This window comes from Cryptotermes secundus, unplaced genomic scaffold (assembly GCF_002891405.2).
Source record: "Cryptotermes secundus unplaced genomic scaffold, Csec_1.0 scaffold526, whole genome shotgun sequence".
Classification (NCBI taxonomy): Eukaryota; Metazoa; Arthropoda; class Insecta; order Blattodea; family Kalotermitidae; genus Cryptotermes; species Cryptotermes secundus.
Window position 1 is genome coordinate 1,041,428 of NW_019721013.1, and position 26,792 is coordinate 1,068,219.

General features: G+C 44.4%; 2 protein-coding genes across 6 annotated transcripts in view; one reads left to right on the plus strand and one right to left on the minus strand.

The window, feature by feature from the left end:
• Positions 1 to 65: 65 nt before the first annotated feature.
• LOC111875243 (organic cation transporter protein) lies at positions 66 to 12,079 on the minus strand. Of its 5 annotated transcripts, none has more exons than XM_033755752.1 (11): positions 12,029 to 12,079; positions 10,503 to 10,509; positions 9,276 to 9,528; positions 8,206 to 8,312; positions 7,190 to 7,344; positions 6,223 to 6,391; positions 5,481 to 5,631; positions 3,617 to 3,726; positions 3,097 to 3,311; positions 996 to 1,177; positions 66 to 679 (listed from the first exon to the last, which is right to left on the minus strand). In XM_033755752.1, the coding sequence occupies exons 1-11, from the start codon at positions 12,048 to 12,050 to the stop codon at positions 545 to 547; spliced, it is 1,506 nt and encodes a 501-aa protein (XP_033611643.1). In that variant the 5' UTR covers positions 12,051 to 12,079; the 3' UTR covers positions 66 to 544. The 5 variants fall into 5 exon arrangements, with proteins under 5 accessions (XP_033611643.1, XP_033611641.1, XP_033611642.1 ...); XM_033755750.1 differs by having other exon boundaries at positions 10,358 to 10,509; positions 12,029 to 12,074; XM_033755751.1 differs by having other exon boundaries at positions 11,987 to 12,074.
• Positions 12,080 to 12,909: 830 nt separating this feature from the next.
• LOC111875246 (midasin) overlaps positions 12,910 to 26,792 on the plus strand; it is a 161,972-nt gene continuing 148,089 nt past the window's right edge. Inside the window, exons 1-15 of the mRNA XM_023871314.2 lie at positions 12,910 to 13,125; positions 14,048 to 14,283; positions 14,715 to 14,966; positions 15,453 to 15,708; positions 16,246 to 16,396; positions 16,478 to 16,608; positions 19,165 to 19,328; positions 19,517 to 19,646; positions 21,641 to 21,798; positions 21,884 to 22,002; positions 22,685 to 22,856; positions 23,437 to 23,652; positions 24,024 to 24,138; positions 25,128 to 25,365; positions 26,184 to 26,397. Of these exons, the coding sequence (XP_023727082.1) occupies positions 13,015 to 13,125; positions 14,048 to 14,283; positions 14,715 to 14,966; positions 15,453 to 15,708; positions 16,246 to 16,396; positions 16,478 to 16,608; positions 19,165 to 19,328; positions 19,517 to 19,646; positions 21,641 to 21,798; positions 21,884 to 22,002; positions 22,685 to 22,856; positions 23,437 to 23,652; positions 24,024 to 24,138; positions 25,128 to 25,365; positions 26,184 to 26,397 (2,663 nt within the window). The 5' untranslated portion in view covers positions 12,910 to 13,014. The remainder of the gene's footprint in view (positions 13,126 to 14,047; positions 14,284 to 14,714; positions 14,967 to 15,452; positions 15,709 to 16,245; positions 16,397 to 16,477; positions 16,609 to 19,164; positions 19,329 to 19,516; positions 19,647 to 21,640; positions 21,799 to 21,883; positions 22,003 to 22,684; positions 22,857 to 23,436; positions 23,653 to 24,023; positions 24,139 to 25,127; positions 25,366 to 26,183; positions 26,398 to 26,792) is intronic.

The following is a 26,792-nucleotide window of genomic DNA, read 5'->3' on the forward strand; positions in this document are numbered from 1 at the left end:
ATAAATAACATCTGTAAACATGAACTCATTTTTATTAGCATATTTATTTGTCTAAATATCCTTCCTATGTTACATCACAACCACCAAGTTTGCTGTTGAGTAATATCTGCTTAGGGGCGTACCCACCAGTGTTAAAGTTAAGTCGCTGGGTGAAACGTGTTTCGATATACACGGACGTAAGTAGCGCTTGAATTAGTGTTAATTAACTGCCATCTTTCGAAACCAGAAGCGGATCTTTTTCTCGCCATTTTGTGATATTTATCGTATTTTTTTTTGTCACCCTCGCGGCCAGTTTACATTTGTGTACTACAGAATCCAGCTCAGTATAAAGTCGGCTGTCTTACTTACATATGCTACGTTTTGAGGGGACTTCTCTCTTTGGGATTTCCCTTCCTAATTCGTTCGTTTCGTGGTCATGTGAACTCTGCTATTTATAAGGATCATTCTAGAAGGAAATATTGCGTCCGTATATATAAAACTCATGAAGGAAAGCGCTTCTAAGGGCCCAGGTTCATCACTCGTGCATTGTAACCCGATGAGATCCTCACAAGGCCACAAGCTCCTCCACGGTGTCAGGCAGCCTGGCGCCGAGCGTCTCCGGAAGCAGGAGAGCCAACACTCCGGCGATGAAGGAGACGCTTGCAAAGAGCAGCAGCGACAGAGATGGCAGGTACACACCCTGTGCAGCACAGAGCACACAGTACAGTTAACATATCAAATGCTGACGAAAAGGCTGCAGATTACGGTTTCTGATCAAGCGTGAATATGGGTCCTCATGCCGTGAAGTTTGATAAATAGGTACCAGCATTTTGGAAGAACCAGACATTTCATCTTCACAGTAGTGGAGAGGCGCATCATGAAGATGGAAGAGTAGTTTCTTCCGAAATTCCACGGAAAACAACGATCTCAAGAGCAGAGTGAACCACAGCAATGCTCGCCAGTGCTCATTTCCACAGATAAAATATTGCCTAAGCTAAGCAGTCAGTCGTGCTCACCAGAAGAGGTGCGAAAGGCGCCAACATGGCCCCCACTCGGCCCACAGTGGAGCTGGCGCCCACCCCAATACTTCGCATCGCTGTGGGGTACAGTTCTGTCGTGTAGACCACAAGGATGGCGAACGAAGATGTGATCCCAAGTTTCCCTGTCAGGAACAGTAGTACCACCACCCGGTTCATATCTGAAGCAGAACAGCGCATGCGCAGAAACAGTAAATGCACCCTACTTTGCACATTGCAGAGCGGCCATGTCATGTTGGAGGCCAGGTCAGTCCACACTTCTGTCGGGATACAAAGCGTCAGATGGTATAATGCGTGATATACGGTGAACTGGAAGGGATCTGGAAGGAAGCGGTCGTGGCCTAATCGAGGTATTGCCCCGGAAATTTCTGGAGTGACTGAGGAGAAGCACAACAAGCCTCAGCCAGGATAGGCGGTGTCCCGGTTGGAATTCGAACCGAGAACCTCCCGAATACGAATGCAGAGCGTTACCACTGCGGAAACTCAGGTGTGAAGGAGGGAAGGTTCCAACCCTACTGAGCCCGAGGGGCCCAGCTGTCGGTTCCGAGTGTCTGCATTTCATGAAACGAAGTTGGAAGCGACTCGTGGATAATGGTTTGGGCAGGATGTGCAGTGTAGGGCAATATCCCGGCATATGCCTTGAGGTTTTGGGGGAAAGCCGTGAATCGAACCGGGTACCTCCCGTATTCCAGTCAGTAGCGTCACTGCTCGAGGGGCACAGCTGAGTTGGGAAACTTTCCTTCCTTGCACCTGATGACGGAAACGAGTAAAGCTTCCGAAACTTTGTGTTTGGAAAAACTCAGGACGGCGGACAATATCCGCAATGGTAGCCATGTTTATTGCGTAACATTAGGACTAAGGTGGGGGGGGGGGGCCAGCGCCTGGGGCCGAGGCGTGAACTTCCTCAAAATGTTGCACCTAGGGCACACGCCACAGGAACTTAGGAGGTCTTGCACAGAAAAGGAACGCTAAGAGCAGACAACCTGAAATGCGATTTTTTTTTCGTAATGTAAATTCATGCAGTGACATAGGTCAGGTGATTCGACGCTGGCTTCTTATCGTGCAAACCCGGGTTCAGTTCCAGGCGATGCTTCATAGTGGACAAATTGGTACTGGAATAGGGTCTTCCCCTTCTACCGCCACGTGAGGTGTACAGTAGCTCTAACCAGGCAGCACATTATCACTTTCCCGAGCCTTAAGCTGTCGGTCTCATCTCTGACGCTGCACCCGGTTGCTTACGGAATGCTTGTGTATAGCTCAGTCGTTAAAATGAGTAGGCTACGGGGTGGACAACCGAGGAATCCGAGTTCGATTGCCGGCAGGACAAGAGAAAATTCTCTTTTCCACGGCGTTCATATCAGTTATGGGGCTCACCCGGCCTCCTATCCAGTAGGTATCGTTGGCTCTTTCCCCGGGGGTAAAGCGGATGGGGCGGAAAGGAAACCGGTGACCTCCATGTAATGTGGGGCTGTACATCCACTCCTCCATACGTCAACACGGTATGGCGTTTAATTAGACACAGGGACAACTTTATTCATCTTTGCGTTTCTATACAGTAAACCCTCGCTAATCCGGATAAATTGGGGTGGGGACGTCGTCCGGATTAGTGAAGCCAAAGGTAGGCCTGAAAGAGAGAAACTTAGAATACAAGTAAATGGAAAATTTAATGATATGAGTAGCGCTCATGAAAATAAATAGCAAGAAATATCACTGTAGAGCCCTTGTTTAAAAACCATAAAAAGACTACGTTTATTCATCGATAGAAGGTTCGGAAGTTGTACTTCTTTTTGAGCGTAATGTTGCAGGCTTGACGAAACTTGTCAAGTTTTGTCTGAACAGACAAATGACTCATCTGCCTTCCGAAATATCATGTGTCTTTTAAAGTATGCGTGTTATATTTAAATCTGGATTAGCGAGGGTTACTGTATTTCTTATTCGGAATTAAATTAAATGAAAGTTGAAGGAAATGTTGCATTTGGACATGAGGGTGTTGCTGGCTACTTGTGCCCTTGTGGGGCTACATCCACGGGTTGCCGTGTTTTCCTGCCTTCAGCGTGCACAAAGTTCTCGGGCGCTATACCTTGCGGGACGAACAGTGCAGCCAGGCAGGTAGCAGTGCAGAGCAGAAGGGAGGCAGCTAGGGGCTTCCGCCTGCCCCAACGGTTCATGGCGACCCAAGCAAGCGTGTAGCCGGGGATTTCCACGAGACAGACGAGGGCGAAGTTCAAGTACTTGTTGCCACTCAGACTTGTCGAGTTCACGGACAGACCGTAGTAGACAAACGCGTTGGCAGCCCTTAATGAACAACAGAACGGCCCTTGATTATGACAGCGACTGACGACATATGTGTCTTTTTACCCTGAAAATGGAGGCAGCATCTTTTTCCGAAACGGGAAAGTAGAAATATTTACAAATTTCCATTACAAATACCAAGAGGTTACTGCAATTTACTGTGAAAATCGGGAACGCGTAAATACACAGTTTGGGCAAAATGAGAGTTTCGTAATGTTAAAGCAGTAATTACTATTCTTTAAAGGGACAATGTAATTTGTAGCGACTTTGATAGTTACTTCACTGTCAACATGCAACTTTACACTTACCAGTTATAAAACAAGTTCAGAGAACGCAGTAGCAGTTTCTTGGACTTGCAGATCTGAACTACTGTCTTCGATATTCCTTGGATTTCGTCTATACTCTCCGCCTCCTCAACCTGGAATGAATTACTGAAGTAACACTTTCTGTACGCACTACTGGCAACTGAGACAAAGCACTTTCCACTGTCCGTGTACATCGTAACATGATGTCCCTAGACCTACATTCAGAAATATATAAGTTTTGTCTCTGTCGTCTTGTCTAGTTCCCGACCCAGTCAAGGCAGCAGAACATCAGGGGCTTTCGGCTTCCATTTCCTTAACCCTTTCGGTTCCCAGTTTAATTTACGTCTATAATTCAGATCCAATGCCACAGTAACTGCTGTTCTGCATCGCTGAAGTGCTATAAATTGTTATTTTGAATTGTCAAGAGATGGCAGGAAAATTTATTTTCGCTTAAATTTTTGTTGTGGGCCGGATGGCCATTATACATACATTTGTTTTGCGAAATAAAACAAAAACACTATCAAATTAAGGAGTTATTCGGATGCCATGTCTCACCTGTAACACAGGAGGCGCTCAAACTGGCCTCACCATCGCATTATAAAGTGTTTGCTGTGATGCCATGCATTCGTTTGATAGCATTTTCTTGCAGAAAATTATACCATTTTTACTGCGTTGTAAAACTGACATTTAATTCCATATCCCGTATTTGGTATGAGAGGTCATCATAATCTAGACAGTTCTCGTGCTTGTTCTACTCTAGACACAGTTCTCGCGCTTGTTCTACTCTATACACAGTTCTCGTGCTTGTTCTACTCTAGACACAGTTCTCGTGCTTGTTCTACTCTAGACACAGTTCTCCTGCTTGTTCAACTCTAGACACAGTTCTCGTGCTTGTTCAACTCTAGACACAGTTCTCGTGCTTGTTCTACTCTAGACACAGTTCTCGTGCTTGTTCTACTCTAGACGCAGTTCTCGCGCTTGTTCTACTCTAGACACAGTTCTCGTGCTTGTTCTACTCTAGACACAGTTCTCGTGCTTGTTCTACTCTAGACACAGTTCTCGCGCTTGTTCTACTCTAGACACAGTTCTTATTCTTGTTCTACTCTAGACAGTTCTCGTGCTTGTTCTACTCTAGACACAGTTCTCGTGCTTGCTCTACTCTAGACACAGTTCTCGTGCTTGTTCTATTCTAGACACAGTTCTCGTGCTTGTTCTACTCTAGACACAGTTCTCGTGCTTGTTCTACGATTTTATCGTCTGACATTGTCTACTGTCTCTTCTCAGAATAAACGTGTGCTTTCAGCACGATTTCCTTTCTTAAAGTTTGAACAACAAACTTTTAGAGCTCCGTGCTATATGTGCACGTTCCACTTTCAACTCTTGAACAGACCTGCCGATTTTCGCGAAATCTGGTATCCACGTTTTTGCGTCGCAAGTCACTCAAATCTGGCACCTCTTAATTTGCAACATGAATTGTGAAGCGGGAGCTACACTAGCGCCTCTTGCGGGAATGCTGGGCCCTGAAGTGATGTACGACAATAAAGATTCGAGGCATAAGCAACTTCATGCGGGTAATTTTCTCTAGAATGTAAGACAGCAACATGACGGCTGCACGCTTTCGATTTTATATCGATAACTGATAAAGCAGTGGAGCGAGACGTGTGAAATATGTGAAGATGTATACATCATAGGCATACATGCAGGTATATATGAGATGCTGCAAAACATGGGGACGGTGCGAAATTATGGTTGCAAATTGACAATACTGTCCGTGAATGTGTAGGGAAGGCTGACACAAAATCGGTGCTCGTAGGAACAGACAAGTCTGCCCAGTGCCACGCAACGGCCCGGCCGATATACCGCTCACCTTCCTCTGTTTTGTGTTATCGTCATCAAACGCTGAAAGCAGACGGTCTGACAGTACGGCGCCGTTCACTTGGGCGGCCATCTTGACAATCTTGGCAGCTTCGCGGTTCTTCCGTTTTGCCAGCAGCCACCGAATAGATTCGGGGATACACCTGAGGAAAATCAGTGTCATATTAATCACACATCTCTCACTTGTTTCAGTTGAGTGGTTCCGAGGCGGGCGTCTGTCATAGCCCGTCGCGACTAGAACAAACACCTGGGGCGTGTGAGACCTGTCAGTCTCTTGGTGAGGCTCGCTACGTGCGTCCCCAGGTTTCCGTTGGAGAGTGCGGTCTCCAGAGATTGGAGGATAGCTACGAGTTTATTGAATAAGCAGTCGCCGACAGCTGAAAATGGGTAGCCTTCCAGCTCGCGAGTTACGATGGTGACTAACAACTTCTGATCATGCAAAACGAAATATTGCGCAAGACCTCGGAGTGGGCTTTATAATTCCGTAAGAAGCGGGGAATTTCTTGCTTAGCTGAGCGACTGTTAGCTTCTAAAGAAGAACTCTGCTCAATGTAGTTGTTTATGTTTAACGAATATTTACGTTTTTTTTCCCACAGTCAATAATCACATAGAGGAAGACACGTGAAGATGGCCAACGTACGCATGCACCGGTGATGCAGAGAGATTTTAGCAATTAGAACTTGTAAAGGTTTTAAACAGCAAGTTGCATGTGAAGCGGATGCTGTCTCTCCTACCAGTAATACAGTATGAACATGGCGGGCGGAGCAGATACTGCCAGCTGAATGGCGACCCAGGACTTGGTCAGCCAGGCCACGAGACCCACGGCCGCCTCCCCAACAGCGTAGAAGTAGTTGAGAAGAACGCCACTCATCTCTCGCTTCTGCGTCCCCACCAACTCCACTCCTGCAACACAGTCACTCTCATGCACGTACTATCCCGGAACTTGCCGACGGATAGTCGGTGTCCCAGTCGGGTTTCGAATCGAACACCGACCTGCCCGGTCCAGTGAAGTGTTCAGTGTCTGTGTCCAGACGGCTTGCGTGCTGGCTGTTGAATCTGTTCGCACCAAACGGATGGAAACAGTGGGCAGGTTAGGTTAGGTTAGAGGTGATGTTACCATTTAACGCGACATGGCACAATTTCATTGTCTGGTTTAAGCGACATGCGTGTATACGTGTCGGCAGGTCTGTTTGCGTAATGTTTGTCAGTGAACTGGTTACAGCGGAGGGTCTGAGCGGGTTGGCGCAGCGGTAACGCTATTAGGGAAGTTCTCTATTCGAATCTCGACCAGGAGTGACGTTTCCTCACTCCAGCCAGACAAACGCTGCGATAGTACCTCGATTAAACCATGATCCCTCCTTCCAAATCTCTTCCAGTTCAGCATTCATCCTACCATTCGACGCTTCACAGTCTGACAGCAGCCAACTTTTGCACGCGTCTGCCCCATTTCCTAATTTGTTATGTAAGCAGTCACAGATCCGCGTGGGATGAAGTTACGTGTCTGTCCTTGCAGAGGTGAGTCCCCTTCCCGTGGAGGTCCTCGCAAAAGAGACGCAGTTTTGTGATTATGAAATCGCTTCCGTTACAAGACCACTTGTGTCTAAAAGGTAAGTATCTTAACCTCGGGCCAGGAACATGTGCTTAACCAGTCTCAGGTTAAACAAGGCGTTTACCGGTTGAACTAAATGAAGTGCACCTTACCGAGGATAAATGCAAGAGGGTAAACGCCCGCGGTTCCGAGGGCGTTGATGAAAACGAACAGCTGGAATGTGACGTAATCGGGCGCCGCTGCTTGGGCGACTCCGCTGACTGACATCAGCAAGATGCAGAACAGGAACACCGCCTTCCGGCCGAACCTGCGGCAAAGCGGACATGCTGTATATACAGGACGTTTCGGGAACTCGGTCTTCTCAGTCACTGGATGTTATTCCATTTGGTACTGCGGCAACTACTGGCCTCTTGTACCGGCTCCCGATCACAGATGATGGTGAGTGTGGAGCAATTGGTGGATTGAATATTCGCAGGAGAAACCGAAGTACTTGGAGAAAACCTGCCTCAGTACTATTTTGTCCACCACAAATCCTATATGACCTGACCCGGGCTCGAACCTGGGCAGCCGCCGTGGAAAGCCAGCGGCTAACCACCTGAGCTATGGCACGGTCTTAGGCGGCCCATACACGTGCGAGTCTGGCTCGCGAGCCAGACTCGCACTTGCATTGGTACCCTTAGTCACTGGATGTTAGTCTACTGACGAGGATCCAGCCGTTGACCTCCGCCCCTGGATTTCGAAAACAGTAGTTTATTGGGGTGGGGTGAGGCTGAGCCCACTTGGTACGTCGGCCACTATTTGGCCTACTGTACCAGCCGCGAATGGTAAACAATGATGAGTTTGGAATGAGAACTGGCAGGGGAAACTATTCAGGCTACTTTCGGTGTACATTTGTCAGTCCCGCGGCCCGATTTGAGAGCAGGCGCGTCTGAGTCTCTCGCCTGAGGGGCTCGACGATTTCCGGGAAGCCGGACTTTCAGCTGTCATGCCAACTGTTTGGGCTATTGCACTAATGGTTTGCGCAGAAGTACTGCCACACGTTATGTGTGCTTTATACGCCTTCAGGCATGGGGGGAGGGGAGGCTGTTCAACAGCGTCGCCGCCAGAAATGGAACCAGTCCCTTCTTGTCAGTCTGAGTGGCAGTATTGCCTACGGAAGTGTACTCACGTGTCAGCGAGCAGGCCGAACACCATGGAGCCCATGAGGATGCCAGCAAAGTGTACAGTCCCAACAAGAGACAGCTTCCACTGGTTGTCTAGGCACGTGATGTTCCACTGGAATGCGAACAAACATTTTGCACTGAATATTGACGTAAAGGTAAAATTGTCTCTGTGGTTACTCAGGCACCAACACATGAAGAAGGCATTGCTCCATGCGTTCGTAACCTCGGCACAAGTTGGGGTCGAATGGTCAGCATCACATTCAACCGCTTTAACCCTAGGTAAAAGCCCCCCCCCACACACACACATTTTTCGTTTGGTGGTCCCTAGAGCTGGTATTGAGAAGAGAAGCGTCTTTGCCCCTACCGGGAATCGAATTCCGATGCCTGCAGTCGTGAAATTCGTCCTGAGCTCAGAAGGCTGAGAAGACGCCTTAGCGTCGCCTACCTTGTCTGCTGCGCCGGCAGGCAGGCAGCCTGTGTTACAGCTGCGGTGAGATGCACTGGGTTCAGATCTGAAGCCCTACCAGGCAGATGCCAGGATAGTCACGACTGCTTCCTTCCTCATCCCTTCCAATTCACTATTCACTTGTCATTGCAACCATTCGAGGCTGTGTGATCAGATCGATAATAAACTGGAGATAAATCCCCGAATCTCAGAGCGACGAGCAAGCATTGGGTATGAGTCGCAGGGAGCGAACGAGAGACCCTAAGATGGCGGCCTGCGCTGCGCCAATACAGATAGGCTGGGAGGGAGCGAACGAGAGATCCTAAGATGGCGGCCTGCTCTGCGCCAGTACAGATAGGCTGGGAGGGAGCGAACGAGAGATCCTAAGATGGCGGCCTGCGCTGCGCCAGTACAGATAGGCTGGGAGGGAGCGAACGAGAGATCCTAAGATGGCGGCCTGCGCTGCGCCAGTACAGATAGGCTGGGAGGGAGCGAACGAGAGATCCTAAGATGGCGGCCTGCGCTGCGCCAGTACAGATAGGCTGGGAGGGAGCGAACGAGAGATCCTAAGATGGCGGCCTGCGCTGCGCCAGTACAGATAGGCTGGGAAGCAATATATGGCCCGCATACCTCACCGACAATAGTGTGTTCGCTATCCTCATACAGCCAGGCATCACACTTGGCTGTGTTCCTTGAGAAGTGTCCCAGGGGACACGACATGTTGGTGACGTTGCTGTCAGGGGTGTACATGTGGCACTGGTCTGGCTTGTACTCTGTGGAAGCCCCGAGCTCATTGTCCTTTTCTGCTGGGGGAACGGCTTCAGGTACCCACGGAGTCAAATAACGGGGGTTCGTTTCGTCGTCACAGCCCGGAACAAGGCACCTGAAACACAGCAACAGTGTCCTGTTAGCTGGCCCGCTTCGGCCTCCTTTATCCAGCAGTCCCTTCCAGAGGCAGGAACCACACGATGTGGTTTGCAGTTTCACAACAATTTAGGGAGTCTGTTCTTCGAGTTCTGTCAGTAAACTGGATGCAGTTCTGACTTCTGCCTCGTGGCGGTTCTGTATCACTAGTTGCCGGTGTTTAGCGTATGTCAGATAGGAATCTAGATTATGATCAGGGCGGGCGTCCATGCTTGTGATTGGCGTCATAAAGTTAAAGTAACCTTAATATAAATGTCTTACCAGAGGGGCATGAGGTAGCGCAGTAATTTGAGGCGCTATGCCACCAGTCGGAAGGTCGCGGGATCGATTCCCAATGAGGTCATTGGATTCTTTAATTGACCTAATCCTTCCAGGCGCGCTATGACCCTGAGGTCGACCTAGCCTCTAACAGAAATGAGAACCAGGAATCTTCCTGAGGGTAGAGGGTGGCCGGACGGCCGGCGTGTAAGGATGACAACCTTACCGCCATCTGTGAGCCCATTGTCTAGAAAATATGGGAGTCTCGACGTCTAACAACCCTATGGGCCTCCATGGCCTGTAAGAGGGACAGCTTTACTTTTTTTTTGTGTATCGTATCAGATTTCAAGATCTTACCTCAGCTGGCTGTAGTGAAACTTGCACCTTCAAGATGCACACGACGGCCATGTTCGTAATGTTAGTGGCAGGAAACTGGACAGGGCCAGTCGTCTCTAGAAGACAAATGAGGTCTGACTGCAGAATGCAGCAGTCATTTGCAGTCAGATCAGAGAAGCACGTGCATACATTACCTATAATTTGGCACTCCTGCTGTGAAGACGTAAGTTAGGCTGTTAGCAGCACTGAATAATACCGGAAGGCATATGAGTAAGTAGGTGATAATCTGGTATCTACCGAACTCTCCGATTTCCTCCAGAACCTCGTCAAAATCCATACCTGCGTCCTGTGAACACAAGTTCATACCATCGACTTGTAAGATGTCTTGGAAGGGATATGGAAGTAAACATTTGTGCTAGTGGTGCGCTATGCTCTGCAGCAAGGCAGATTTTGAGTTATCTTATCACCATTCTTTAATGATTTTCGCCTTACGTTTTGTCAGTTCTGGAATTCACAATTAGATCTAGCAGACAGCCACATGCCAATGACGCGGGCTGTCCCATTAGCCGTATCAACAATGACCAGCTACTGTAACATGGCTTCAGCATCAGTGTCTGTGAGTGCCCACGCTGCGCTTGCGCAGAAACAAAACAGAGCAGGTTCTCACGAAGCCGCACTAATGTGCTCAGGAGGTCGCGTTGCTTTTTGTTCCTAATTGTTACGCAATAGTGCGAATACTATATCGCGCAGCCCACCGGTTTTCCAATGGAAGTGTTCAAAATTGCGACAATGGTATCAGTTCCATGCAACAACAGCTGCTGGTCCTTTTAAATTTCACATGTCTGCCAATTTCATTGTCGTCATTAGGTTTTCCTGTGTCGAGGAGAGAGAAGCAAAGCAAAGCTGCTCCATATCTTAACCGTCTAGTCAGCACCGCTGGGAATTGGCCTCCACTTTGAACACTGAAGTTCAATTAAGCGTCGTTTGAAAATCCACTTACTAACTCCCAGAGAACACGCTGCGTTTCCATTACAAATAACAGCAGGTTAATTTTGTTCAGGAAAATAATCGCTGTTTATTGTAAGGAACACAAAGACGGAAATACACTCTGTGGGTAAAAAAAAATGTTTTTGATATTACATCCGGTGGTACACGTAGTCACCACTGTCCTTCAAAGGGGGTAACATTTCAGTAGGATAACTTATGCTGTTCTGAAAATTGTCGTTTAGATAAATAATGTATATCTAGCTGTTTCAATAATTTATACTTAGAAACCCAGGATTTCGAGAACACACGGCCACCATTTTTGTCCACATTTGAGTAATTAAGTAACCAATAAAGAGAGCCTTAACATCACACAATGTTCTCAGCCCTTCAGACGAAGCTGCCCTCTCTCCCTTGCTCTGTCTGTCCGTTATCAATAAATTGCTTGGAAATGGGGTTGTTATGAACGATAATTTTTAAAAAATGTCGAAGAGAACAATCATGGCGTGTGTGTAGGTACGTAATTGTCTGTCCAGAAATCAAATTCCGTGAGCACGATTGTCACTGCAAGAACAGTCACACAGTCGTGGAGCTCAGTAGGTCAGGCGACTTCCTATTATGCTCACAGCCTCAGACGTTCACAAACTGCTTGAAGCCCAAAGTTCATGTAAATATTATCTGAAAATTATGTTCCGACCATACAGAAAACGCATTGCACCTCCGGAGCTCAGACCAACCGGTTAATACTGTTAAGGAAATAATCGCCGTTTACTGTGAGAATAATGCTAAACAACAATTACAGAATTACAGTTGTTAACGCAGGTGGTACTTATAGTTACCGCTGTGCTTGTCAGGGTTAATATAAATGCTGAAATATTTGCCTGGATCCGTCTGTGTGCCCATCCGCTACCGGGACTTCCGCGAGCAGCGCTGACTTCACTGACGTCATGAGTATGGTGACTCTCAGCTTTATAAGAAGCAGCTTACCGTGGGCTGACGTAGGGCAGGTAGCGTGTCAGTTGTGTGGCTCTTGTTTTAAACATAAGTAATTTAGCGGATCGATAATCAATTTAGCGGATCGAATTAGGTGTACAGATCACATCGAACTGATCAGTGTAATATAGAGCTCAGAATGAGATTCGCACCCCACGGGATAGTGACCCTTCTCATTCATCGTGTTGTGAGCACGATTTCAGTAGGACACAGATTATACAAGAATGCTTGGAGCTATACTTACAGCCTCCCATACGTCTACACGGACAATTAGCTATTAAACTGGATTTACTGAATGTAAGAATACGGTAAGCCGGTCACGGTAGCCGAGCGGTCTAAGGCATGCACTGTCTTCGCTCGCTCGAAAGCCGGGATCGTGGGTTCGAATCCCACTCACGGCATGGATGTTTGTGTGCTTTTTTCTGTGTTTGTGTACAGGTAGAGGCCTTGCGACGAGCTGATCACCCGCCCAAGGAGTCCTACCGTATGTCCAAGATCTAGTAAAACCGAAGTGAAACGGAGAGTTTCATGGAGGTAGGCCTAGGCCCACTGGGGCTGTAGTGCCAAGGAAAAAAAAAGTTTACGGTAAATTTGTCCTTGTGCTTTATTGTGATCGAGTAGTAGTTAGGGTTATTGCCGAGCAATCCACTGATGTCGGTGAAGAAATTACGGTTATGAACTAAAGATGGTGGTAATGTCAACTATATTCAGTACGATTGTAATCTATGTCGTAGGATACAATCTTTGGCCGCTCCCGCTCCTGCTAGAATTGGTTAGGGATTGGCACGTGTTGAGCATGCGAGTGGTTAGAGTATGTGTTAATTTTAATGTTTGCGCAGTTCTTATAACGTGAGCTGACATAAGCGACTGAAACATGGAACCGAACGAACCTACACTGGAAACTCATTTTATGAGATGTCTGCGAGAACTGTGCAATCACAGTGAAGTATTCCACACACAATTCAGGCAGTACCTGGATTACGAGGTTAGAAAGGCATGTTTTGTAGAGGAGCGCAAGTTGTTGCATTTAAAGATTTGAGAAATAAAATTGAATAATTTTGTTTCATTGTACAGTCAAGGTAACGGCTATTACAGTTGCCTAGTTAACAGAGCCGTGTGGAAACGAACTCCATAGACCCAGTCTAACGTAGTGCTTGCCGTATGTACCACGTGCCCGAACATTAGAAAATACCGCATTTTTTCCCCTGTGGTCCTTGTAAGGGAAACACGTCTTCTGGGGTGCGAAGTGATTTTTTGACGCGTTCGCAATGAAAATTTGTAAAAAAAAAAATGATATTTAAGCATCATGTTACATGTATTGACAACATAATGTTTATCATCAGTCTTAATAATGTAACTTCCTGTAGTATTTTAATGATTGTGTGGCTGTTTACTCTTGCCACTTTTTCACATTATCATTTGTTGTTTTGCTGTTGAAATAATTAAAATGTGACAGTGTGGTAATAGCCACACTACCTTTGAAACACTGCAAAAGTTACATCAGTAAGACTAATAGACCCAGAGATGTATGCTACTGGGAACATATGCTGTTGGTAGGGCCACCCATGCCAGACAGGTCAAGAGGTAGGGGGACCAGTTGAAGTGTTGTTCCTGGTCCTCTGGGTTTGGGCCTGGTCATGGCACTAACAGGCCCACCCCAGAACTTGTTAAGGAGGCCAAGACACACACAGGATTGTAGCACCAGTAAAGAAGAAGAAGACTGGTGATAAACATTGTGTGACATTTACTGGTTTTGCCATATCTTCCTGTCTGTTTGTAACTATTGCAGAACTGCAGAATGGTTGGACATTGGGGAGTTCTACTAAGTTTGTTGACATTCCAATTTTGAGACAGATAACAGCAGGCTGTTTCTTGAAATACATGTAGAATTAAGATTTTACTTCTAGGGGTTTACAGAGTCTGATAAGGAAGCGATAATGACAGCCCTATCTGAGTTGCTCCTTGCACCTGACTGCACTGTGGCTGTTGCACACTGTGTGCCCCATCTTGTGCTGGAACTCCTCCTGCTTGCAGAGAACAGGGGAAGGAATGGAACGTTAACACTGGAAGACAGAATTCATCATCACAAACAGATGTGTGTTGCTTTGGGGAAACTGGTGAATTTTCACCCTGATGCAGTCAGGTATGCTGGTATTGCTGGCTCTAAGTAAGTGAGCTGATATGACAGATTGGATTTCCTTGTGTGAACATTTCTGTGGATATTAACTTCACAGTTTTCTGTCTTGTGTATGGATGTGAAATGAAATTCTGGTGTCAAGTTCAAAGCTGGAGAGTTAAATATGTGAATTCTATAATATAGAGGTCTAAGTACACAGAAATTCACAGACACGTTCAGAATCTCCCAAAATTTGAAAGTAATTGTTCATAAGATGGGATTGTAATATTGAATAGATCTGAAGGAAGTGGTTGTTGGTAATGTAAACTGGATTTGACTGTCTTAGGATTGGGTGCCATGGTAATATATTTCTTGGTTCATATCTTGGAGAGGTTAATAGTTGTTTTTATTGTATGAATAATGAAAACTGTCACTAAGCTCATGTTTTATTTCTTCAGGTTTTCTTTACAGTATTTTAAAAGCCATCATTCTCCATTCCATGACATGACAGCTAAGTGTCTGTCATCAAGTTCTGTAAAGAAAAGAAAATTTTCTTCAAAGAAGACAAAAGTCACTGATGTAACAGACTTGGAGATTGTTGGTTGCTGTTACAGCCTGCTTCAGGCTTCAAGGGACTATTTTAGTCAGTGCTGGAACTGGTCTCAATTTATGAAGCTGTATGTGGGACACACTGATGACTTCGTTTGTTGGTAAGTGATGTGTTTATGAACATCTGTGTGATTGCGGGCTTCTGGGGACGTGATGCCACGTAGTCGGGAGGATAGGTGCCAGTGTTTTCAGGAAACTTCAACTTACTACTTGAGGATATATATTAACACAGTTTTAGACCCGGGAGGTTTCCCACTTGAGCATCAAGTATGAGTAGAATTGTATTCTGAATGAACAATTTTTTGCTTTAACATATTTTTCTAGTATTAATGCAGGTGTGTAACTTAGAATCTGGTAAGGCAGTGGCCTTCTGGGATCTGACACCATGCAGTCTCGTAGGTTGGTACTGGTATTTTATCAGAACCTGCTGCAAGATAGTCCACCCTGAAAATAAAGTCAGTATAGTCCTCTGAACTTTTAGTAAGCACCTACCAGATTACAGGACGTCACATCCTGCAAGACTACTGCCTTGATGTTGGCTGGTGTCAGAATGTCAGATGGCTCACAGGCATTGGTTGTTGTTCCAGGTTAGCATGTGAGTGTGTGGCTGATGTTACTGGAATGACAGATATACACAGGCAGACTTTTATGAATGTATATTTGTCTCCTGAATCTATTCGAGCTTCTACAGTTCGATTTGACAGTCTTCAACCAAACTGTACTGAATTGAAACAAGGCACTTCAAAAAGAAAATCTGCACCAGATGAAAATGTTTGTCGAGCCTCTCACATGGTTGTTTCTGTTTCTGGAATCCAGTTGCCTGTTCTCAATCCTAAAAGCCAGGTATGTTTTGGTTTGAAAAGAAGCCTGTCATGGTACACCCTGAGAACAGCAGAGGTGCTGCAGAAGATGGCAGTTACAGTACAGCTTTGTAAGGCTTTTTAGTGTTTTTGTTCAGGAGGTGCTCTGTTCAAATCTCACCTGGAACACCAGCTATCCTGATTCAAGGCTTTCATGGTTTTCTTCAGTCTTTCAAAGCAAATGATGTGATTCACCACTCATCCTTCCGTTTGATACTGTGTAGTGTAACCATCAACTGCATCATAAAATGAGGCACAAGAATGTAACTCTTTCCTGCAGTCATTTCCTTTTCAGTTCTTGTTTTTTCTCCTTCCACAGTTCCTGTGAGTTCAGTAAGCTTCTAATCTTCTTGCAGGAAATAATCATTCCATCAGCACATCCGTATCTTGAGGTCTGCTCTGATATTAAGTTCTGCAGTTTGTTGTACATGAAGTAACTGTTGTGCACATAACCAAAAATGTGTATTATGATAGTAATAGATTATTGGACCTCTGAACGAATTTTATCTGTATTTTGCAGGAGAAAAAGGGCTGCCTTGTTCTTGTGAACTCGACGCTTGGAAACCTGAAGAGTTTAGCTTTGGCTGTTGCTTCTGGTAGAGCAGTATGTCTGCAAGGACCTGTGGGTTCTGGGAAGACGTCTTTAGTGGAACATTTAGCATTATTAACAGGTGTGTGAGTGGCAGTCTGGTGCAACATGTGTATAATATGAAATTTTGCAGAACAGTGTAATGCAACTGTTTACCGTTTAGGTCGTAATGCTGCACCACACTTCCTGAAGGTTCAGTTGGGTGACCAGACTGACAGCAAGATGTTATTGGGTTCTTATCGATGCACTGATGTTCCTGGTGAATTTGTGTGGCAGCCAGGAGTTCTGACGCAGGTCAGTATAGTGACTAGGCTGCTAGCTGCATGCACAAGGCTGCAGGTTTCCATAGGGGCATAGATCCTTCCCCTCAGCCTGGGGCTGAGGGTTGCAGATATGAAGCTGCCCACTTACTTCCATTTGGTTCCAAGGTTAAGAATGCATGGAGCTTTATCCCCACTTTACCAGATTTTCATGGAATGATGTTGAATGTAGTGTAAGGGTAATTTTTTTTTTAATTTGCTTAGTGGGGTGTGGAGTCCTACTGGATCCACTGAGCACGGTGGCCAGTGATTGGCCTACTGTAGGCTGCCCTGTGTGACTATGATGATGGACAATTTGGTGGAATGAAGATTGGCAGGGGAATCCGAAGTACTCGGAGAAGACCCGCCCCAGCGCTACTTTGTCCACCACAAATCCCACTTGACCAGACCCGGGTTTGAACCTGGGCCACCTTGGTGGGAAGCCAGCAAGTAACCGCTTGAGCTATGGCATGGCCTTGGTGTAAGGGTAAGTCCCTGAGTACTGTGGCCTTGAGTGGCCCTGATGTTGATGGATGAATATGGAGTAGGGACTGGCAGAGGAAACTGAAGTTGCTGGAGAAACACCTGCTCAGGTGCCTCAGTGTGAGAAACCTGAGCTGTGGCATGGCTGCCGAGCTGATGAGTGTATTGCTGTGGGCACATGTGCCATGTATGAGATAAAGTGCAACTCTGATTTAACCTTTAACGACCGAAAGTCCGGTATACCGGACGGTACCTGTTACCTCGAAGATGCCGAAAGTCCAGTATACTGGATGCAAGACACATGCTCACTTTAGAAGTGCTGACGGTTAGACGTTGAGTTTGAAACCAAAACAAACACACGCAAGTTCAAGTCAGAGGTCCAGTTGTTGGCTCTGAACAATAAAACCCTTCATCATGGTACTGGGTTCGATTTCGTTTACATTTAGGTAAGACTGTTTGTGACTTCGTCAGCCAAACAGAGTGGAAGCTTCTTCACAGAAAAGCTGACCCAACATTCCTCTGTGCGGGCAGATCACTGCTTCTGTAGCTCTCAAGGAAGTGTGACGTGTTTAGTGAGTGTCTGAATTATCAGCTTGTGAGTCAGTGGCGGACTGTTTCTCTGGGGAAGCCAAGATTTTTCATTGAGTCATCTGGAACTGAACATTGACAACACTGTCCGGCCAGCCAGATAGAAACAATAACTTCCTGTTTGTTCGCTAAGCGAGAGACTGAACCAGATTGTCTACCAGCGTATGAGAAGTGAGGTCTGTGTGACCTTCACAACGCGCTGAAGCAAACTCTGCCTCTCCGCGCTCCCGCACGCAGTATCTATAGTAGTGTAAACTTACACGACGCAACGAGTTGAAACTCGTGTACAGTCTGACCAAACATTTTGGTGTATAGTGTCAATGTATTTTGGATATAACGACGTCTCAAATTTGAAGAAAAAATTATGGGTAAGTCTTTTGGAATTTCATTACACATATAATAGAGAGTATATTTTGATTTTCATGACATAACAATCACAGTTAATTTTTATTTGTAAAAATTGATATAGGTATATTGTAGGAAATTTCATTCTCTTTCAGGCGGTTTTTAGTTCGTATTTCTAAGCTGCATAGAACGGAAAATATGTAGTTTTTTCTGAAAGTCTACAATATTAAAAGGGCAACGTCAAATTAACTCCGGCAGCAGCGCAGTCATGGGGGGTTTAAATGCCGACTCTTAAAGGTTAATTCAGTTTAAGGTTTTCCCTCATTTAATGTTCAGTGTCAGTGGTCCCTGGGTTAAGATTTTCTTGGTTTTTGTGTGCAAATCAATTGCTACCAAAAGGAACCCTTCGTGGGGTTTCGCTGTGGTTCTGCTGTCATGTGTGCTCCCCCCTGAAAACAATGCAGTCTAAGGACCTCTGTAGTGTTGGTGGTGGGATGCGAAAGAACAGTGCGCATATCACAGTAGCTACTGGAGTATGAAATGTGGGGTTCTTTGATTTTTCTAACATTTCAAAATGCATGAAGTTATTTGTTTCTTCACAGAAGTCCACTGTTTATGTTCCCCTTCAGAACCAGTTTATGTTGGATGAACTTTAGAAAAGTTTGTGAGGTTTGTATGCATGAAATGAAGGTTCATGAGAACGGCAGAAACTCTGGCATCCATGACAGACATAAAAGATGTATACAGAGTTTTGGTCAGAAAGCATGAAAGGAAGAGACCACTTGAATATCTGGGTGTAGATGGGAGGGTAATACTAAAATGGATCTTTAAGGAATGTGATGTGAGGGTGTGGACCAGTGAGAGGCTCTTGTGAGCATGGTAGTGAACCTTTGGGTTCTGTGAAAGCAAAGAATTTGTGAGTAGCTGAGTGAGTGACTTACTGTTGTCTTCTTAAGAAGGTTGAGCTGGATTTAAATGCATTGCACTATGGAAGGTGTGTAGTATACATTAGAAAGTGCTTCATATATAGGAAGCAGGAATTATAAGGGACGTGTTAGATGTAAACAGGTGGAGGGAATTTGGTAGGTGCGATGCGGCGTCAGATCGCTAGTCTTACAGTGGATTCTACTCACAGGCTGTGACAGGTGGTCACTGGATCCTGCTGGAGGACATAGACTCTGCAGCTCCTGATGTTGCATCTGTCTTAGCTTCACTGGTTGAAACAGGAACACTGTCTGTTCCTGGCTACAGAGATTGTGTCAGCATTACTCCAGGCTTTCAGCTCTTCGTTACAAAACGGTAAATCAGTTTATTTATTATTTCCTGTTTAATTTTAGCTGCTTACAATTCCTGTTTTTGTTCGTTTATAACAAATGATTTTATTAGTTGCTGGTTTTCACTAAAGGAATTAAATTCAAGAAGTTACATGAATACTGCTGATGCAGCTGTGTGCATGGAAGCTCACTGTGTCATGTTCTTTACTGTAGGTTGTTGCCAAGTTTGAGTGGCTTCCACAGTCAGATGCTCGGCTCCACTGATTTCCTTGAAAAGCACTGGGTTCAGATTAATGTTGAACCTTTATCCAGGCAAGAACTTGTGCAGATTGTGGACACTAAGGTGTGTAGTCTCAACTGTTAACTGTTCATAACCTTTGTCTGTGTCAGCTAGCAGACAAGCAAAGTTTTATTTTTATGCTCAGAATAGTGACTAGGCTATAGGCTGGATAGATGTAGAAATGGGGTTTGATTCCTGACAGTGCTGTGAGGTTTTTCCTGTTCCACAATGGCCAGTCCAGCTCTGAGGCCTACCCAGTCTCCTGTATCACTGGTTGTCGAAGTGATTCAGTGGACCCATAGCAGTTCGAGAGGCCTGGGCAAGCGGTCTGCAAGATTAATTTTGTTTTCCTGTTATAAATTGTAAGAGAAAAATATTATACTGAATATTTTTGATGTTTTGCAAAATCCGTTTATATGGAATTGTTTTATTTGAATCTCTTTTAAGTTGATATGCTGGTAATTTAACTGTAGAGGGTTGAGGGGTGCGTGAGTTTGCAGTCTGTTGCTACGGGGGTCCACGGAACCACTGACCAAAGGATTGGTACTGGGGGCCCCTTTCCCACTGTTAGAACAGCGGAGATAAAGCTGGCCACTCACCTCTGTCTAATGCCGAGATTAGCAGTGGGAGAGCTGTACCTCCACTCCTCCCTATGCCTTCATGAAATGGTACTTAATCAAGCACAAGGATAAGTTTTTTCCCTACTGATGAAACTGGCATTCTGTCAGCATTTAATAGCAGCTGTTTCTGTGTACTGTCTGGTGTAAGTTTTGGTTAGGTCATTATTATTTTTTTCTTTTATTGCTAGTGGGTTGGGACTAAGTCCCTTGTACTGCGGCCACTTCTGGCGTATTGTACTAGCCCCAGATGATAGGTGAGGGTGATTGTGGAGCAGTTGGTGGAATGAAGATTGACAGGGGAACCGAAGTACTCGGAGAAAACCTGCCCAGTGCCACTTTGTCCACCACAAATCCCACTTGACCAGACTTGGGATCAAACCCGGGCTGCCGCGGTGGGAAGCCAGCAACTAACTGCTTGAGCTATGGTGTGGCCACGGTTAGGTCACTAAGAACTGCAGTACATGAACGTGCCATAAAACAGCCCATAGCATTCATGTCCCTTACTGGCAGTGAATGTGGTTTGTCCGACTGCAAAGCAGATGGGGATAGCCCTGATGAGATAGATGCAGGCTGTGTGTGAAGCCGTTACCTTCAGGGAGAACCTTGGACAAGGACAGCAAACCTTTGCTGCAGGCTTCAGGAGATAGAAATATCAAACTTTTAAGTGATGAGGAGGTATGTTTTGATAAATAAATTGTTCAGTCAGCTGAAAATAAATTAAACTCAGTTCGGCTGAAAAATCATCATTGAGTAAAATGAATAGTGACAGGTGACAGCAAGGTAAGGTTACTGAACAGCCTGAAAGCCACTGACGTCGTTACTGTAGCAGCTGACTGATCAGAGAGAGGGATGTGATTAGATAGCATAGGTGTGGGTGCGCACATTCATGTGTTCTCACACATGCAGACATGCACACACATGCAAACTAACTAATTTTTAGCTGTGACCCTTGTGGGACAGAATGAAATTAAGAGTATTTGAGTTTGAAACTCATTACTGTACTCCAGGTTTCATGACTATGTACTAAATTTTGAGACTGAATGTGTGCCCTTGCATTTCATTTACTCTGTAGACTAAATTTAAATATGTGAGTAAAATGTCTTCTGTGGTGCTTCAGCAGTCTCTGGTTTTTAATGTCTGTGTGTCAAGAAAATGCCTTCTCACTATGAGCTCCGGTTCACCCAGTTTTCATGTTGCCTTCATTGACTGAACAGTATATAATTATATGAATAGAAATTGTCTTGCCACCTCAGTAGTGTACCAAGACTCAAGTTCTGCAGATGTATGTAACCTGAATGTGTTGATGTAAATATCAGTTGAAACTTCAGAGCAGAGTTTTCTGTACACTTTGTGTGAGAGGTAAGGTCACTATAAAATTGCACGTAGATTTATGTCTTTCTCTTTTGGATATACATAGGTAATTACTTTTCATTTCAGTTTCCATTGCTGAAGACAATTGCAAGTCGAATTGTGGAAGTTTTCCTCCTTTTCTCAGTTGGAGATCACAATTCAACTTCACAGCAGGAATTGGAATGTGCAAGACTTGTTCAGGATGTTCAGGTTATGGGTGCTGGCCGACGGCTGACGTCCACAAGGTATCAGAAGCAATGAATAGTGGAGGCAGTAAGTGTATGGGTTATGTTTTAAACAAGGTTCTGAAGTACATTGTTTCTTTCCCAGGGATCTGATAAAATGGTGCACGAGATCAGTCGAAGGTTTTGATGTCTCATCCCAGGAGTCTGCTCTCAAACTCTTCCAAGATGCTGTAGACATTTTCTGTTGTAGTGTCATGAATCCAGGTATGTTGTTAGAGTCATTTCATTTCCAATATATGATCTTTAGGTTGTTACAGCATTGATTATGAGGAGTTCTGTCTCATGGGGTATAACACCATGTACTCCACTGAAAGTCAACCAGAGTGAAGCAAGTAGCAGGCAGGTGGGTAATACCTCAAGACCACAACTGCTTCCTGTCGCATACTTTCCAATTTGTTATTTATTTATTGTTTCACCATGTGACACTGTATGGTCTGAGTTTCTAATAGCATTGTCAAGTAAACCATAAATGATTGAATAAATAAGTAAATAGGTCCATGTTATTATTGGTTTTGATGACCTTAAAGAGGTTAGAATTAAATTTGCCAGACGACTTATAGTGTTAATATCCAGTAACAGATTTCATCAGAAGTAGTTTAGTGGTTGGAAAATGTGATGTGTTGTTAGGAGTGCCCCCTGCTGTCTACATTTACTTTGTTCAGTGCATGAAAATGATGCAGATTACATGATTCGACTGTAGCTGAGTCAGTACAGCTTGAAGCGTTACAAGCTTTTATGTTTATACTTTTTGATGAAGTTATCTTTCACTGGTCTCTGAAGGCCGAAACATGTAAGGGCACGAATAATTGAAATAAGAAAATCTTAACTAGTCGCACTGAATGGAACTAAACTTATTTAACTTTTTCATTATCTTTTAATTTTCCAGAAGCAAGGCTGAAGCTGGCCACATCCATTGGGGCTTGTCTGGGTGTAGTGAAAACCAAAGCAGACTATTTCTGTAACAGTTACAAACCCAGTGTGAAGATAAGTCAGTTGAGTTTTGTGGCAGGGAGGGTTTCGTTGCCACGACAAGTGGAGACTGTGACACTGCTGGATAGGTAAGCTTATGGCAGCAGCAAACCATATTTTCTGACCTAGCCCTCTGTATTTTATTAAAAAAATGCAGTAGCAGTTAATGTTTCCTATGGGTTTGAAGTTCTGTCATAGTGACTGATCATACAGCCCCTTCCCTCTTTCATGATGGCGTTAACACATTGTCTAAAATCGTTATTTTGCACTTTGTCCATGAACTGAGTTGATTAAATCACTGTGTTTTTGAAATTCGGTATCTTTCCACCTGCAGGCAAAGAGGATATGAAAGAAAGCCTGCTCTGTTGGGCCCCACAGTAGACCTTTCTCAAACCATAGACACGTTAGCCTTCAGTCTCCATTGTTTATTCCTGTGGCATGATTTTAAATTTATCGTTGGTAGTTGCTTCATAATAAATGTTGGAAAATAATGAGCTCATTTGTAATCACCCTTTATCCCATACTGTAGTAAATTTACATTCATTATAACTTGCTCTTAATTTGCATAAGAATCTGGTGGACAGATGTTGTGCTCTCAGTGTACAGAATTTGTTCCTGATTGCTTGTGAGTGATCGCTATTGTAGTAATGCTATGTTCCTGTCTATCAGTGCTGCAGGTGGCTTGAGCTTTGCTTTCACCCGTCCAGCGGCATGCTTGCTAGAGCGGGTGGCTTGCTGTGTAGCGTGGATGGAGCCTGTGTTGCTTGTTGGAGAGACGGGCACTGGGAAAACCTCAGCAGTGCAGTACCTGGCAGACAAGACAGGCCACCGTCTTGTTGTGATCAACATGAACCAGCAGAGTGACAGTGCTGACCTCTTAGGAGGGTATGATCTTACCCCTTTGACTGAATATTTCGTTGCTTCATCCATAGCCAGTTTGTTTATAGATGTTTAGAGTGTACTGTGGTGCTGTAGGTCAGGACAACGTGTAGGCTTGGAAGTCGTTGTCATTACACAGGACATACTGCCTACATCTCCAGCTCTTCTGCCTTGAACATACATGTTCCTTCCAAATGTGAGACATGAAAACGGTTATGTTACACAGTACATACTTCTGGAACATAGTGTTCCTTTTAAAAATTAGAGATCAGAAATTGAAGCAGATTACACATAATTATCGGATCTATGGTATGGAAAGCATGCGCACAGTATTTATTGTACTTTTATTAGTTAACATGTAATTATGTTATTTTCAGGTATAAACCAATTGACCTCAAGTATATTGTTGGTCCAGTCCGGGAAGAATTTGAGGCCCTGTTTCGAGGTTACTTCTCAGTGCAGAAGAATGTCAGATTTCTTGAGCATGTTGCAGTAAGTTTGTCTATTACTTTTCAGAGGTTAGTGTAGGATGCAGGTAATGATTTATTTATAATGCAGGAAAAGCCACAGTTTGCAGAGTTATAGGTTAGTATACAGACCAATAGTTTCTACCTCCCTAACAGCAGACTGTCTCTCCATTGTAAAGACCATCCAGGTAATGCTGTTTAAGAAAAAAAAAAAAACGCAGGTTTTGGAAGGAGAGGCCGCAAGTTGGGCATATGTGCCCCCTGAATTTGGGAAAAAAATCAAAATTGAAAGATGAAGTATATTAGCTACGAATACCACAACCGAAAATTAGTTTGGAAAATTTATTCTTCTGTCCTGAATACAAGTACTGAATGGCTTACATGCCCTTGTAAACAAATCCCCCCCCCCCTCCACATGCACACAGAGCCCAAACAGTGCATATGACAGCACGCTAGAGATTGATAGTATGGAGGCGTAAAGGCCTGTGTCGAAGCATAAGAATGCCCAATTTGTGAAGAGAAAAGGATTTCTGAAATTTTAATGTGGGAAGGGCAAACATGGGCAAACAGAAGGAGTGGGCAGAATAGTGTTAGGTAAAGGCAGAAGTAAAGAAAGTTGAGGGCTGCGCCATAGCTCAAGAGGTTAATCACTGGCTCCCTACCGCGGTGGCCCAGGTTCGATCCCACGTCTGGTCAAGTGGATTTGTGGTGGACAAAGTGGCACTGGGGTGGCCTTTCTCCGAGTACTTCAGCTTCCCCTGCCAATCTTCATTCCACCAAATTCTCCATCATCATAATTGCCCAGAGCAGGTACAATGTGAGAGTTACACAAACATAAATACACTGTGTAGGCAAAATGCAGTTTTTTAATGTTAAAGTAGGTGGTACGTGTAGTTACCAGTATGCTGCTGGTGGTGACATTTGGAGATTTTGTACTGTAGGTAATAACTTTTCTCTCATAATGTTGTTATGACTGCTGTGGTGCATAAGACTGAAACAAAGACATTGCCGCAGACTTGTTTCAACTTACGTCATTGGTCAACTCTTCTGAAACTGATGAAGCACAGTCACAGTGCCGCAATGAAGCGTTTAGTTGCTGAAGATGCTTCTGGACAGAAGGGCAGTACAGACAGAAGGCTGGCATGGCAGCAGCTTGGCCTGAAGTTGCTGAAACTGGAGACTCAGCTGAAGGCACAGAATGCCCTAGCGTTTGCGTTTATCGAGGGAAGTCTTGTGAAGGCTTTGAGAGAGGGTAAGAAATGTTTGAAGTGAAAACGTTGACAATATGTTATGGAAAATATTATATTTAAGCATCCTGTTACACTCACACAATATATATGAGACAAATTCCATCTTAAGTGCAACAATTTAATTGTAGTTCTTTCTTCTTCCCTTCCTCTACACTACATGTTTCGGCCCTAAATGGCCATCATCAGGTGTGTATTCTTATGTAGCTGCTACACTGCCCTTAGTTTAAAATTTAAAATCACCAGTCTTTCCAATTGTATCTACACTCGTCAGTTTGATTTTTAAAATTGGCACTTTTTTAAAAGTTCAATTCAAATTAAAATGTCTATAAATTTTCTGTTCTTTTTCTTTTTCCAAATTTTTAAAACTTTTCTCGGGTACATGCCCTATGTCTATAGTGCTGCAGCGGCCACTTCTTGTTTTTTCGCTGTTCAGGTACTGTTCTGTGTAGGCTCTGTGTGTGTGTGTGTGTATCGCTGCTTATCTTTAATACGTACACCAGACAGCACACGTATTAAAGATAAGCAGCGACACACACACAGAGAGCCTACACAGAACAGTACCTGCATTTTCTAAGCTATTCTCTGATATTAATTCAGGACACATATATGTACGTGTAGGAAGTCAGCTTTATTTCATTGTATCAGTAATTATATACAGAAAAGAAAGTTATTCATACTTTGCATTTCCTCTTGTTCTTGTAAACTATTTCTGTCTTTAAGGGCAAAGGAGAAGAGACATAGCAAATATTTACTAGAAGCGTGAACTTGGCCAGTCTGCATACATTTTACTAGTCAGTCTAATGTGCTCTGTACCCAACAGGCAGCTGGGTTTTGCTGGATGAAATTAATTTGGCTTCTGCTGAGACGTTGGAATGTTTGTCTGGTCTGCTAGAGGGCTCCACTCGTTCCCTTTACCTGCTGGAGAGGGGAGATCAGGAACCGATTCAAAGACACCCAGACTTCCGTTTGTTTGCTTGCATGAATCCTGCAACTGATGTTGGCAAAAAGGATTTGCCACCCGGCTTAAGAAATAGGTATATTTTGATTTTTGCCTAAGTACTTGCAGATTGGTGATGAACTTAAAAACTTGTTCCATAAATTAACTTTTCTCACTAATGAGTGTGAAGCTATATCAAACCTTTGATAAACTGATATGTGGGCTTTTATAGAGCTTTATAATTCCTTACCCATTTCTAATATTTTGATGCTGGGAGCATGTCCTTTTTTTGTGGTGTTTTCAGTTTAATTCTAAAAGTAAGTTTTCATGCAATTATTTTCTGTTACCTAATTTTCCAATTATGATTTCTGTTTTCTGAATAACTGTTTTCTTTAATTATCTGCGTAATGTAAGTGCCTCACTCACTTTTAAATCTGAAAAAGAAAAAAAAATTGAAGCTGTTGGTTAATAATTAGGAGTATTGACGTGATA

Excerpts from the sequence above, each read along its gene's own strand:
- LOC111875243 (XM_033755750.1), bottom strand. The coding sequence starts at position 10,500 with ATGGATTTTGACGAGGTTCTGGAGGAAATCGGAGAGTTCGGTAGATAC. Across the intron at positions 9,529-10,357 it reads GCAGGAGTGCCAAATTATAG|GTGCCTTGTTCCGGGCTGTG; the intron begins GTAATGTATGCA and ends GCTGTGTTTCAG. Across the intron at positions 1,178-3,096 it reads TGCACTGTTCGTCCCGCAAG|ATATGAACCGGGTGGTGGTA; the intron begins GTATAGCGCCCG and ends GTTCTGCTTCAG.